The 13,289-nt window shown below is 43.9% G+C and overlaps 1 protein-coding gene across 4 annotated transcripts in view; it reads left to right on the top strand.

Annotated features, from left to right (window-relative positions):
• Positions 1 to 13,289, top strand: part of KLHL29 (kelch like family member 29) — a 389,363-nt gene that overhangs the window by 344,124 nt on the left and 31,950 nt on the right. For all 4 annotated transcript variants that reach the window (XM_058835996.1, XM_058835997.1, XM_058835995.1 and 1 more), the window contains 2 exons: positions 8,486 to 8,684; positions 11,369 to 11,551. In XM_058835996.1, coding sequence (XP_058691979.1) covers positions 8,486 to 8,684; positions 11,369 to 11,551 — 382 coding nt within the window. The remainder of the gene's footprint in view (positions 1 to 8,485; positions 8,685 to 11,368; positions 11,552 to 13,289) is intronic.

Below are 13,289 nucleotides of genomic sequence, written 5' to 3'. Positions count from 1 at the left end.
GGAAGTTGCTGGATGTGTAGCAATTTGCTGCCTGTCCAAACCATAGACATACCAAAGCTCACTGGAAACATTCCCACTTTCTCTTCCAAGTCCAAGTATTTCTCTGAAATAAAAACACATACTACCATGTTTATTAATGACAGAAAGCCTGGGAAAACAAGAGTCCCCATTGCATGAAGCTTCTCTCACACCCTGAAGAGGGACAAGACATGAGGAGAGGGCAAACATTTCAACAAGTTGCCCACCAAAGTGCTGGAAGAGAGGCAGATACTGCAGTGATGAATGAAGAACAAGAGGCTCAGCTGAGTGACAGCCACCTTTTGTTGCACTCCGCTAGGATATCATCATGTGCCCTTTTTCCAAACCTTTAAAATCATAGTTGTCCACCAGCAATACAAAATGTCTCCACCATAAAGACATTAACAAGCTTTTTATGAACTTGAGTCCTCAGAGGCACATTTATCTAAACAGCATCTTCATGGTGTCTGAGAACCAGAGATGCGTAGACAAATTTGAGGTAATTTAGAGAAGAGCAACACAAATGATTAAAAGACTGAAAGAACTGATGTGAGAAAAAAAAAGATTAAAAGATGTGAATATGCATGACTTGGCCTAATGACAGCTAAAGAGGGATAAATGTCTACAAGTGTTTGAAGCTCCAAGGAGGGGGGGTTGCCTGGAAGGATTCATGGGAATAACAAGAGTAAGGACCACTGGGATGAATTTGAGACTTGGCAAATTAGTCTAACACAAAGCAAATTAGTCTAACACTAAGCAAACACAAAGCTCACCTGTAAGCCCTGTATCTGTCAGTGAGGGTGAAGAAAAGTGATGGAGAGAAGGAGAAGAGGATTTATGTCAAAAAAGCTACAAATGCCCATGAGCTATATTTTGGCAGTGACAGAGAGTGGCAGTTTGAAGGCAAGACTCTACAGAGGAGAAAGGGTTGGTGACTGTGAGAGAGCACATGGAAGATCCCTTATTTCTCAGGCACATTTTAAAGAGCTTCCATGCAGAAGAGCAGTTCGCTTCAGGAAAATGGAGAATCTGACAGGTAACTATGACAATTCCAACTCTGCTCTGCAATGACAAGGAAGTAATGATAGAAGCTGATACCCAATACCAGCATGTACAATTTACTTAGTTCATCATAATAAGAAATTAATTGATCAATGAATGTACTCAAGGGCATAAAGTTTCAGGAAAAAGTGTTAGAATAAATGTGAAAAAGGATGCTTCCAAGGGAGCCTAAGTGAATTAGGCACTAACACTCTGTAACAGTTCAATTAGGCTTCTTTGAAAAGCCCACACTACCCTGGTGCTTTGAAATCCATTTGTGGGAAGAGCAGACAAATGCAGAAAGATGCCATAATGAAAGTACAAGAAGCTTCAATTTCTCTGAAAGTGAAAAATGCAAGGGATGAGCAGTAACCCCTGTGATTTCCTGGGGATGGGCTGCTCAAAGAGCTCCAATTTGAATGAAGCTTTTGCAGACACTCAGCTCCCATACGAGCTTACAGAGGGAGAAGAAAAGGCAGCAGCACGAATGGAATCAGTGCAGGAACGTGCCCTTAGCTATATATTGGAGGAAGAAACCGCATTAAATAAAAAAGAAGATGCAGGTGACATTAGCAGTTCCTTAAATTCCCTCTCTATTAAACTTTTAAGTTTTTTTAAGGGGATACCCTTGACAGAAAATCTACAGAATTATTTGTCTGAAGTTTTAATTGCTTCAAGGAGCTCTGTTGTCTCTCAGTCTGGTCAGTCTCTTCATCTGTGGTTTTTCCTACACATTTTCCTGTTTTTTACAAGATCTTTCTTTGCTGTTGCTGTTGAAATGGCCTTAGAAAGACCCACAAGCAGCTCGTCACAAATGCTCCCTTGCCTTGGGCTGCATGTGGCCCCAGTATTCAGGACTAACCTCCAGAAACAAAATTACTTTACATTATAGTCAAGAAGCATTTTAGAGAGTTATGGCACATGGATTCACGTGCCAGTGTGATGTAGGGATGGAGGCATCAGGAGTTTACTTGTTTCTATGAAGCACCTGCGAAGCTGCAGCTGTTTTGTTGTTGGAAGTGTGCTTTTGAGGTGTATTGTTTGCTGTGTTTGAATAGGTGCCTGCCCATAAGCAAAAGAAACACCACTTACCCCTGGTACCCTTTGGGGGAACTTTGGGGGGTTATTTCATAGAGTTTAGTCAGCAAGCTAGAGAATGCATGGTAAGAGTGAGGCTTTTTTTAATCCGTAGTATCAGGCAGATTCCAAGTATGATGGATCAATGATTTATCTTCCTGTGCATTTAAAAGCCTCTCATCATATTACTGCTGGAAATACCGACTCGAGAGCTGCTTTGCAAACAGCTCGGAGAACAGGACAGCCGCTCGCTGGTGACATTACAGTGTTTAGTCAGCTGTGCTGCCATAAAGATGTCACGTTGAAACCTGATTGCAGGAAGACAGAGGGGCTGCTCTTTCCTTCTTGCTGGGCATGAGATTTATGCACATGGCATCCTGCCACCGAGCCACCAGCTGAACCCAGTGCCTGCAAACCAGATTTTCTGCCGCATGTTTATCTCATGATATTAGGAGGCTGTTGGCTGACATGTTACCAAGCCTTTGGGTTTTATCTGAAGGCAGTATTGCAATTCCAAGAAGTCAGTGTGGGTGATTAGTAAGTACTCCAAGCGCAGCAGAAAGCTTAGTTAGTCTTGGATATGACCTTGGGTGTAAGAATGTGCAGGAGTTTACTGGAATCACAGAGTGTCTTTGTAATACCCAGGGGTTAGATACACCAAAGCAAGTCCCCTCATTACCAAGTAGCATTAGGAAAATCTAGCTAAAAAAAGGCTTATTTCTGAGGATGGCAAAGCAATACACCAATAGCTTTGTCTTCCCCAAACCAGCCAGTTCCCAGTTGGGCTTGCATCTGGAAACTCAGAGATGGCAGTATTTTGAATATCAGGTGGGATAAGCTGTGGGGTAATCCTGGTTTGGGCTGGAGATGGGGGTAGGGAGGGACCACTCATATCACCTTTTCAGCATGCCCACTTGCATGGCCACTGTGCCACATCCCCAGCCATCACCTTTGGCACCAGTCACTGGGCAATTTGTTACCTGGCCACAGCCAGGTGTTTTTTAATTAGAATGCCCTGTTCTCATTTGAAGGAGTCTATTGCAGTGGGGACTTGGTTCTACTTCATATCTGCCCCTGATTGCTTCTTCCATCCAAGGAGGTTCTTGCTCCCACACTGGGACAGCGCACGACGTGAGGCGAGTCTGAACCCAGGATTCCTGTGACACAACATAAATCTCATTCATTGTGAATTAAATATATTCCTACTTCATAATGTTTTGAAAACTATTGCAATTATGCACAAAGGGCTGAAACAGCAGTTTATTGGAGCAAAACCGTGCCCTAATGTGGGTAATCTAGATTACCTTTGTATTTGTATTTCTAGCTGAAGCCTGTTTCTTTAGGCAAAAAGTACAAGGGGGCCTTTGTAGGGAGAACAGTAAACTAGAGAGACAGATGAATTATGAGGCATAAGGGAAACATTATTTTGACCTCTTTGGGCATTACTTCAAAAATGTTAAAAATCTTGAGAGCTTTCCAGTGGAGCATTTAAGGAGCAGGATCTATGACTCTGTTGCAGTAGACATACTTCCTTTAAAAGCTAACTGTATACTGTTGTGGCCCAAGTCTGTGCAGGAGTACAATGAGAGTCCTTTTGGAAAATACTTGTGAGGATTTTACTGGATTGGAGATTTGAGAATAAAAAGATTATTTTTAATGTGATAGTGAAGTGGGTTTTGTAACTGAGACTGTGAAGATGCCAGAACAAAGCCCACTTGCAAGCAAGCATTCATAATACTGATCTAATCAGTAGGAGAAGAAATGTTGTGAAAGTTTAGCAAAGTAAATGTTCTCACCCAAACTAACAGTCAGGAATGAAAAAAAAAAAAAGGCTTTTGTAGTCTCATTTGCTAAAGCACTGGCCTGCCTAATGAGATGGGAGTAACTTGTGTGTGAATAGATTATTAGGGAAAGGCTTGAAAGGGTCAGCATCGAGGTATAGCTGGTTGTGTTGATCACATATTCCTCAGAGTCAACACTGACCCAGTGGTAACCCTTAGGTTTCCTCACAGCAGGATCATAACCTTCTGAGAACACCCAGGAGATATGGACATAAAAAATCCTGCCAGAGGGTAGAATTAATTGCCCTCCAACTTGGATTGACATATGGCTGTAGACATCTTAGTCTGCCATGGTCTGAGGAACACACTCCATTTCTGAGGAGCTGATGGCTCACAGTTCTGGCCCAGAAGGGGACATTGATATTCTCTGCTTCCCCTGGTGCTCAATGCATCCTCAGCTCATATTGCTCTGGGGACTGTTAAGTGTGTTGACTAAATCTCTCTTAATTACAACATGAGTTTACACATGTCTGGCTGACAAGTAAATACTTGGCTTGTATGAACCCATTTAGGTGTCTGAATCTAGAGCTGAATCTCTCTCCGGAAATGTTTAGTTAATTAGGGAAAGATAAGATCTCTTAAGATTTTTCTCTCCCTGTTTTATATGAAACACACTTGTGATTGCAGACTAGATTGGTAGAAGATCCTGCTTTCTGTCCAACCACTGAAATCAGTGAAAAATCACTAAAATATGTTCCTTGAAGCAGGACAGATAGCATCTCTTACAAGCCTCTTCTCTCCTGTGTCCCCAGTGACTGTCCACAAAGACTTTGCTCATGTGGCAGCAGTGCCCTGGCTTCTGCAGAATTACCCTGGCTATTCACAGGGCATCTGGCAGCATCACTCAGCAGGGACTTTATGGATGAGATCTTCTGCTGGTGCAAAATCTGAGCAGCTCCCTTCACCCAAAAGGAGCTACACTGAGGTTCACATCACCCAAAAAAAAAAACTCCTCATGGTGCTCAGAAACTTTCCTAGCATTTTAAACAATAAATATTTAGATTTTTGCATAATGGTGTCCATTCTCAAGGAGTCTGAGGTGTGGTCCTACATGTTTATGAGTTGGTAACTCCTAATTTTAGGCCCAGAAGGGGTATTAATATTCTCTCCTTCACCCTGTCATGTGATGCAGGCTGTAGAGTAGCCATGAGTGATTCCCAAAAAAGACCTAAGAAATATTTATAGTTGTCCAACCAGCACCTGCAGGCAAGTTGGGAGAAGAAAACATCCCCAGGGTTACAGGCACAAACCAGAACTCCAGGGTCCTGAGGAGGATGAGTTTGGCAGTGTGCCCTGTGCCTGTATTCTGCTGCTTTGATAACTGGTGACATCAGTAGGTGCAGTAGATGTTTCATAGCTGTATAAGGCACAACGGAAAGACAAGAGAGAATGGAGAGCAAATAACAGATGGTAAGGAGGTTGAAATGCTTTATGGTGCTTATTCCAGTCTTAAATGAAAAGGATAATAGTAACAGGATATTTAGTACAATCATAGCTAACAGAGCTGGGAAGTCTTCATAAGGGAGAATCCAAAAGAAAAAGGCTGCTGATTGCCTAAATCACTTGAATATTCTTAAATCAGTGAGGCTAAATGAAATTCACCCTTGACTATAGTGCTTGTAAGAGCTGGTGTGAAAAGAGGTTGCTTTATAAAAGCTTCTCCTGTCTTGTGGAGATACTGCCATGGTTTGTACTCCTTAAATCCCTTGGTGAAAAACACTACAATTCTATGTACCCTTAAAGCTCTCAGCACCAAGCCCGAGTCGTGGCTGTGTGTGGTCGTGCACACAGAGACACACACACAGAGCCAGCTTTCTATAGCTGTTTGAGCAAAGGGAAGAATAAGAGTGAAAAGTGACATTGGTTTTGATATGTGACATCAACTTTCAAGCTGATGAAAGGGAGCAACATGTTCTAATTATTATTCCCCTTCAAAATAAGCCATGAGCTCAGACAAAAGAGGAGAGAAAGGAGGGGGGAGAATCCAGGAGAGAAACAGAATCACATTTTCTCACTTATCTAATTAAAGCGAGGTGGGCGAGCGAGAGGGAGAGCTCACTGTGCTCAGGGAGCAATGCTGCCCCATTTATTCAGGGAAAGGTGGGAAATGGAGGCAGTAACTCCACTGGGCCCATGGGAATCATCCCATCCCTGACAAGGAGGAGCTGTTCTCCCAGCGCTAATTGGGGCAGCTTTTGGACATGGTGATAAGTGGAACACCTTGTCCCCATGTAGTGGCACACCTGTCTGTGCTGGTGTTTGGCATCACTTTGTGTTGTGGCTGCTTCCAGTGCAGGCCAGCCTCGGGACTGTTGGGTGGCTCCAGCGTGTCCCACCACACCAAGGGAAGGTGCTGGCTCCTGTGTACACTCCATATGTTTTATAACTTTATTTAAACTGCCCTTTAGCAACTTGTACTGCTTCCTGAGCAGCCTGTAGTGGGAATTAACCTCCCCCGTGGGATTGTCTCGCTCATCCGCAGTGTACCCTCCTCATTATTCCCCTGTCCCGATGCCACGTTTCGTCTTGGCTCCCGTGTAAGGTTAAACGCCTCCAACCTTCTTAAAAAAAGCACTTCCTGAAGTCAGAGCTTTGCCACCCACTGCCATATGTCCACTGCTTCCTCTCTTACAAGGTAATGACATTAAGATATCTGCAGCCAAGTGCCTGACATTTGTGGCTCCGGGGAAGGAGCAGCCGTTGGAACTCCTAGAAAGCACCTCAGAAATGGATTTCAGCAAGAGAGTGTCTTCTTTTTTGTTTTGAGGTTGATGAAATGATCCCAAGCTCTACTCGGCTCTGTGCCACACTGGAGGTGATAGCAAGGATTCAGGAATGCACTGCTCGCGGGGTGGTTCTTTTTTCCCCAGAAGAGAAGCACTGTCACTTTTCCATCCCTTTTGCATCACCAAACAATTTTTTTATTCCCAAACAATTGCAGAGTCCAGGCCTCAAGTCTTTAGGCTGTACCTAAAATTGTCAGCTCTAGTGTTGAGGAGAGCTGATAAGCTGGGGACTGGCAGTCAGCCTGAGACCCTTCATCTCCTTGGGGCCACGGATGTGCAGGCACATGTGGGGCTTGGCACCCCACAGGTTGTTGCATTTTTGCTTTGGCAGAGCTTGCACCATACTGATGTGGCTCTGCAGTGGGAGAGCAGTGTGAATTTGGAGGAGATACCCTTTGTTTTCCTTCTAAATTAAGCCTGCTTCTTCAGTTTGGGTGGGGAAAGGGGAATCCCTGGAAGCGTTTGCAGGTGTCACTGCATCCTCCACCTGCTTAGCCAGCCCATTACCCAGTTCAGGCCATATCCCTGCCCTCCCTTCTCACTCTGCCCCTTCTCCATTCCCATTCCTGCTCCTGCCCCTGCTCCTGCTCCTTTTCCTGTTGTGACTTGGCTCTCACACGCTGCAGGGACAGTCACACTGCTGAAAAAGAAAGAAAGAGCCAAGTGGCTTCTGGAAAACCAGAGGCATCTGCAGGCCAGCAGATGCTGCTGACGCCCAGAGTTTCTTGGGGCCAGCACGGACCTCAGGAATATTTATTTGCATCCTGGCCTCAATCCCAGTTGGGATCTTTGGATGCTGCTGCTGTATGAATATTTATTGCAACAGATGATTATCTTTTCTTGCTGCTCACCCTTAGTTTGCATCTTGTTTGTGTGCCTTGCTTCTGGAGTTCTGTCTTTTCCCATTGCTCTGCTTTTCACTGTATTCTCATGCAGTGATATGCCCAACTATATATAAAAAGAATAATCTGGGGATGGACTCCTGCTTTTTCGATTGCAGTTTTCTCTCTTGGGGTTTTGTTCTCCTTTAAGCCGTCTTTGGTGACAGACATCTTCATTTGCTCAGGTGTCCTTTACCCTCTGAGGTTTAATGTGTTTGTTTAGAAGATGAAACTTACTGTCAGTATTTCTATAGCACCCTCTGGAGTCAGACTTCCCTAAAAGCTAGAGCTGCATTGTTTGTTTCACCAATAAATAAACTCTACAAATTGAAAGATTTTTAGCAATTGGTTGGCATCATTCAGGCTTTACCACAATTGTTGAAATCTACACTATTTACTGACTTCTGTTTCACATTTATAGCATCAGAAAAGACTAGTTTGGGTGTTTTATTACAGTGCAAAAACTACACTCACATTTCAAGGTTAATTCAGATAATTCAAATTCTCACTCCATGTCTTCACTGCACAAGGTGTTCCATTCAGCCTGAGTTCAAAATGAGCTTTTATTTTCAAAAATTCCTCTATACAGTGCTGTATAACAGGAGTTGCCACCTTTTGAAGATTATTTTTAGTCTCTGGGACCAAACCCAGCCTGGGCCAGGGAGCTCTGCATTGTCTCTGTCCCACCCATTCACTAGGCAGGGCTTGTGTGCAGCATCCATGACAAGTGTCTTTGCAGGCAGGGTGACAGGGGATGGTTTACAGGCAAGGAGGTGGAGATGCCAAGTGGCTGAACTCTGACATGAAGGCTGCATGTGTTATTATTTCTCCTCCCTCACAGTATGCTGCAGAGCTGCTGGCAGTGGTGCGGCTCCCCTTCATCCATCCCAGCTATCTGCTGAATGTTGTTGACAATGAGGAGTTGATAAAGTCTTCAGAGGCTTGCCGGGATCTGGTGAATGAAGCCAAACGTTATCACATGCTGCCACACGCCCGCCAGGAGATGCAGACACCGAGGACCCGGCCCCGGCTCTCTGCAGGTAAAGCAAAACATCCTTCAACAGCACCAGCCCCCTGGTTCCACATTGCCTGGACGTGCCTTGGGCCAGGGCACAGACCTTGGCTCCTTCTCTTGGCTCCTTCCCAGAACCTGGTGATATTTCAATCTCAATTTTCCATTGTTACTTTCCTTCAGAATTTAGGAGCCTCTCCCAGTGGGTGGACATGGGTGTTCAGATATATGCTCCTGAAATCGGATTTAAAAGGAGCCTAAATTTGACAATTTGTCAGAGACTGTAATGTTCCCCTGTTGTCCTGAAAGTGAGCCCCTTGCCCTCTTTGCCTCAGTTTCTCTAGTTGCAGAAATAGGTGAATAATTGGATTTTTTTTGCCTTGGAGCCTCTTGTGAGGAGGATCTGTCTAATATTCATCAAACACCTTCACTTTCACAGCCATTTGTAAGTATAATATTTTTATATGGCGAGGCTGGTGTAAATATAGTATTTATATACTGATGAGTACCAGATCAGGCTGTTTATTGCCTCCAGAACAAATGGATCACACATAACATATTCCCTTTTAAAAATCCAGCAGCTGTGAAGAACTGAGTCTTCTTAAAAAGTTTCACACCTATTTTCCCTCTCTGGAAAAATGCACAGAAAAGCTCTAAGTGCCCATCTTGCCAGCTGAGCCCATATCATGGTGATGTAGAAATATCCTAAATATTCCCTGAACAGAGAGTGCAGATACCAAATAGGAAAACTGCATTCAAGAAGGAGTCTGATGAAGCAGGTGAATTGTTTTATCATGCTGCTTATACTTCTGCCTCCCATAAGTACAACAGAAAACCAGACAAAACTTTCTGTCACTGCCACTGATGCTAATGTGGCACGGAGATGGCATATCAAACCACGGCATTTGCAGCTTCAGGAGACTGCCTCATCAAGGCACCTTTCAGAAGGATGAAGTGTAGAGGACTTTCAATAACAATCTACCCTAAAAAGTCTTTCATTGAGGACGACTAATGGTGTGATGTTTGAAGGGATTTTTGAAAAGTGCTTATTTTATGTATATAAAATTGTAGGTGTAATGTGATCCATTTCCAGAAGCTTGTTGATGAGGGAAAAGTGATTCTCTCAGGGTAAAGGAGGGTGATTATAGTTTTTTAGGTCAGAGTCTAATTATATAGAATCATGTTATTTTGCATATCAACAGCATTCATGGAGGCACAAAGGATCTCTAAACACCCTTTGTGGACTCGCTGCTGCATGTCACATGCCCTCTCGAGGTCATTGATTATAATCAAGTTATGTCTTGCACAGGTGATTAGATTTTCTGGTATGGCGCAAAAATAATGATCTCTTGTTACTGAGAAATATTTGTTTAAAACCGTGCAGCACTTTATCTTAATAACTTTTAAGAGAGTAACCTTGCTTGAATGACACAAATATATTTTTTGAAAATGCTAATGAAGAATGACGATAATCCATTACTCTGCAGACGTGTTTCTCTCCGCTGCTGCTCCTAATCCCTCTCGCTGGCAGTCTCGCTCCTGTCCTGCACCTGTGCACACTTGTCTATGGGCTGGGAACTGTAGCACATCACAGCAATGGCTCCAGTCAGGAGACAGCTCCTGAAATGGTGATTCCTTCCAGCTTGTGGCCTCCTGGTCCTTCTTCTGAGCCTACCTCTCCTGGCAGCACATTGCACAGGGGCTTCCAATTGCTGCAAAAGGGTTTTTAACACTTCAGCTAAATGCCAAGTCCAAACCATCCCCAGCACCTGACTCCTGGATGGAGTCAGGAAACATTCCAGGGTTACACTGTGACCCATCTCTGTGGGAATGAGTCTGGAGAGGAGTTTGGAATAACACAGAGATCAGATATGACTCAGCTGTGGCTGTGAAGTGGGAATAAAACCTCGGAGATGGGGACTTGAAAGTTTTGCATGAAGAGGCAGTTTGGCTTGCAGGACACCTTGCATGTTACAGGTTTGGGGGAGCTGTTCAAGCACAGATAAAGCCCAGTTAATAACTATATTAAGGCAGGGGTGATCTCCATCATGTTTCCTAGCACCTGGTAGACCAAGACCATGATCCATGACTTGAGCACATGTTATCTGGGTCTGGAAAATCTGCTTTTTCTGGGAAAAGATAAAAAAACGAAAAATAACCCACCAGAAAATTATATATTAATAGAGTACATGCAGAAAGAATATCAGGATGAAGATCCATAACCTTCACTTCCTCCAAACATTAGCTTTTGACTGTGAGAAGACTTTCTTTTAAGGTTAAAGTCCAAACATGCTTTTCTTGGATAATGACTAAGCTCCAAAGCTATCACAATCCTAGACAAAATGCCCATTTCCTTCAGTGCAAGAGAAATTTGCTACCTTCAAGACTCACTCAAAGACTATTGAAATGAATGGATATCTTTACATGAAACTGCCTTTCTATTTCTTTCCCCCCAAGTTTTGCCCAGATGGCATTCTCCCTCCCTAGTTCTCCCAAGAGTGTTCATAGTGTCATTCCTCACCCACTGCTCCCCCTACACACACATTCCTGTTTTTTCTCACCCTTCGTGGTTTGATTGCAGACTCTAAAACAGATTTATATACGATACATTAAAATTTCCTTGACTTTTGGAATGAATACTTTTGGATGGGTTCCTGCCTGGTTGAGAGATGCCACTTTTTTATAATACTGTTTTTCTTACTTGAATCCTAGGAGTAGCCGAGGTAATAGTCTTAGTTGGGGGTCGCCAGATGATTGGCATGAACCAACGTGCTTTAACAGCAGTCACTTGCTTAAATCCTCAAAACAACAAGTGGTACCCATTGGCCAGCCTGCCCTTCTATGATCGAGAGTTTTTCAGTGTGGTCAGCGCTGGAGACAACATCTATCTCTCAGGTAAGCAGCAGATTCCATAGAAACAGATCCACAGAAGGGTTTGGATTCGAAAAGACCATTTAAGGCCACTTGATCTGCCCTGCCATGGGCAAGGGCACCTTCCACTATCCCAGATTGCTTCCAGCTCTGTCCAACCTGGGCTTGGACATTTCCAGGGATGGGGTAGCCACAGCTTCTCTGAGCAACCTGTGCCAGGGCCTCACCACCCTCAATGTAAGAAATTTCTCTTATATCCAATCTAAATCTACCTTCTTTCAGTTTAAAACTCCTACATCTGATCCTGTCACTACAGGCCTTGATAAAAAGCCTCTTTCCATCTTTCTTATAAGTCCCCTTTAAGTATTGAAATGTCACAATAAGGTCTACCCAGACCTTTCTCTTCTCCAGGATGAACAACCCCAAATCTCTCAGCACATCTGCGTAGGAGAGGTGCTCCAGCCCTCTGACCATTTTCACACCCCTTCCCTGGACTGAGTTCAACAGGTCCCTATCCTTCTTGTGCTGGGAACCCCAGAGCTGAACACTGTACTCAAGGTGGGGTCCCATGAGAGCAGGGCAGATGGGGAGAATCACCTCCTTGACCAGCTGGTCATGCTGCTTTTGATGCAACCCAGGATACAGCTGATTTTCTGGGCTGTAAGTGCCCATTGCTGGGTCATTTCCTATTTTTTGTCCACCAATATCCACCAGTCCTCCTCTAAAGGACTGTTCTCAATCCATTCACCCCCCACATTTACTGGGCTGGGAGAAAAGTTACAATACAGGCAGCCCAGGCAAAGCGGGACTTGCTGGAGTTCTACCCAGCTGCTCCTGAGGAGGAGAAAAGGGAAAAAAAAAAAAAAAAAAAGAAGTGGGAAGGATGTTGGAAGAGAGGGATTTCCCTGCTTTTATCATTCTCCATGTCTCTGTGGTGTTAATGTACTCTCAGAGCAGACAACAAAATTTTGCAGTTGCAACATGAAGAAAATAGGTCTGACAACCATCAAGCATGCAAAGAGGTTTCACTGCCATAGAAACACAATTTAAAATACTCTCTGTAGTTGAATCTAAATGGTAGGTTATGGAATTTGAGACAGACAGACGGAACTGCTGAATATGTGACCTACACTTAAAGTATTTGCTTACAGGAGCATTCATGTTTTGTACTTGTTGAAACCTCTCTTCTGACAGTAGTCACTAGCCCTATAATCTTCTTAGTTTTGGTGAAACTGAGACCACGCTCCTTAAAGGGCTTTAACTCCCAAAGTATCTGACGACACCATACCCTGAGCATCACAGTATCTGGATTTTTGCAGTCTGTTGGTACCTCTGCTCAGCTAGAGGGGGAAGAGCAATTCCCACCAGACAATGCAAGGATGCTCTGATGGCAGCTGAGTGGGGGCTGGATGATTAAAAGAGGAGGCTGGGCAGGGAGGTGCGGATGTGTATGATCCGAGGATGTCGCTGGGAGCACAGATGCACCTGGCATCTGTACCACTAAAGGGGTTACAGCTGTTGCATTTCCCTTGCCGAGTTCTCTCAGTGCATTTTCTGCAGTAAATTGCTGCCTGTGGTGTTAAGTTCCATTAATACTGCATAGAGACCCTAAGAATTGATTGGAAATTATTTTTTGATGTTTTTTTCCCCATGCTTGTTTGCCCATGCTTGAGAGCAGCTGGAGCAAAAGTCTTCTGGGGAGACAGATGCTGGCTTCTAGTTATTCTTAGCTGAGGTGCTTTCCAATATGTACAGCCATTTT

This window comes from Poecile atricapillus, chromosome 3, assembly GCF_030490865.1.
Source record: "Poecile atricapillus isolate bPoeAtr1 chromosome 3, bPoeAtr1.hap1, whole genome shotgun sequence".
NCBI lineage: Eukaryota > Metazoa > Chordata > Aves > Passeriformes > Paridae > Poecile > Poecile atricapillus.
The sequence above is the reverse complement of the archived record's forward strand: the minus strand, read 5'-3'. Positions and strand labels throughout refer to the sequence as shown.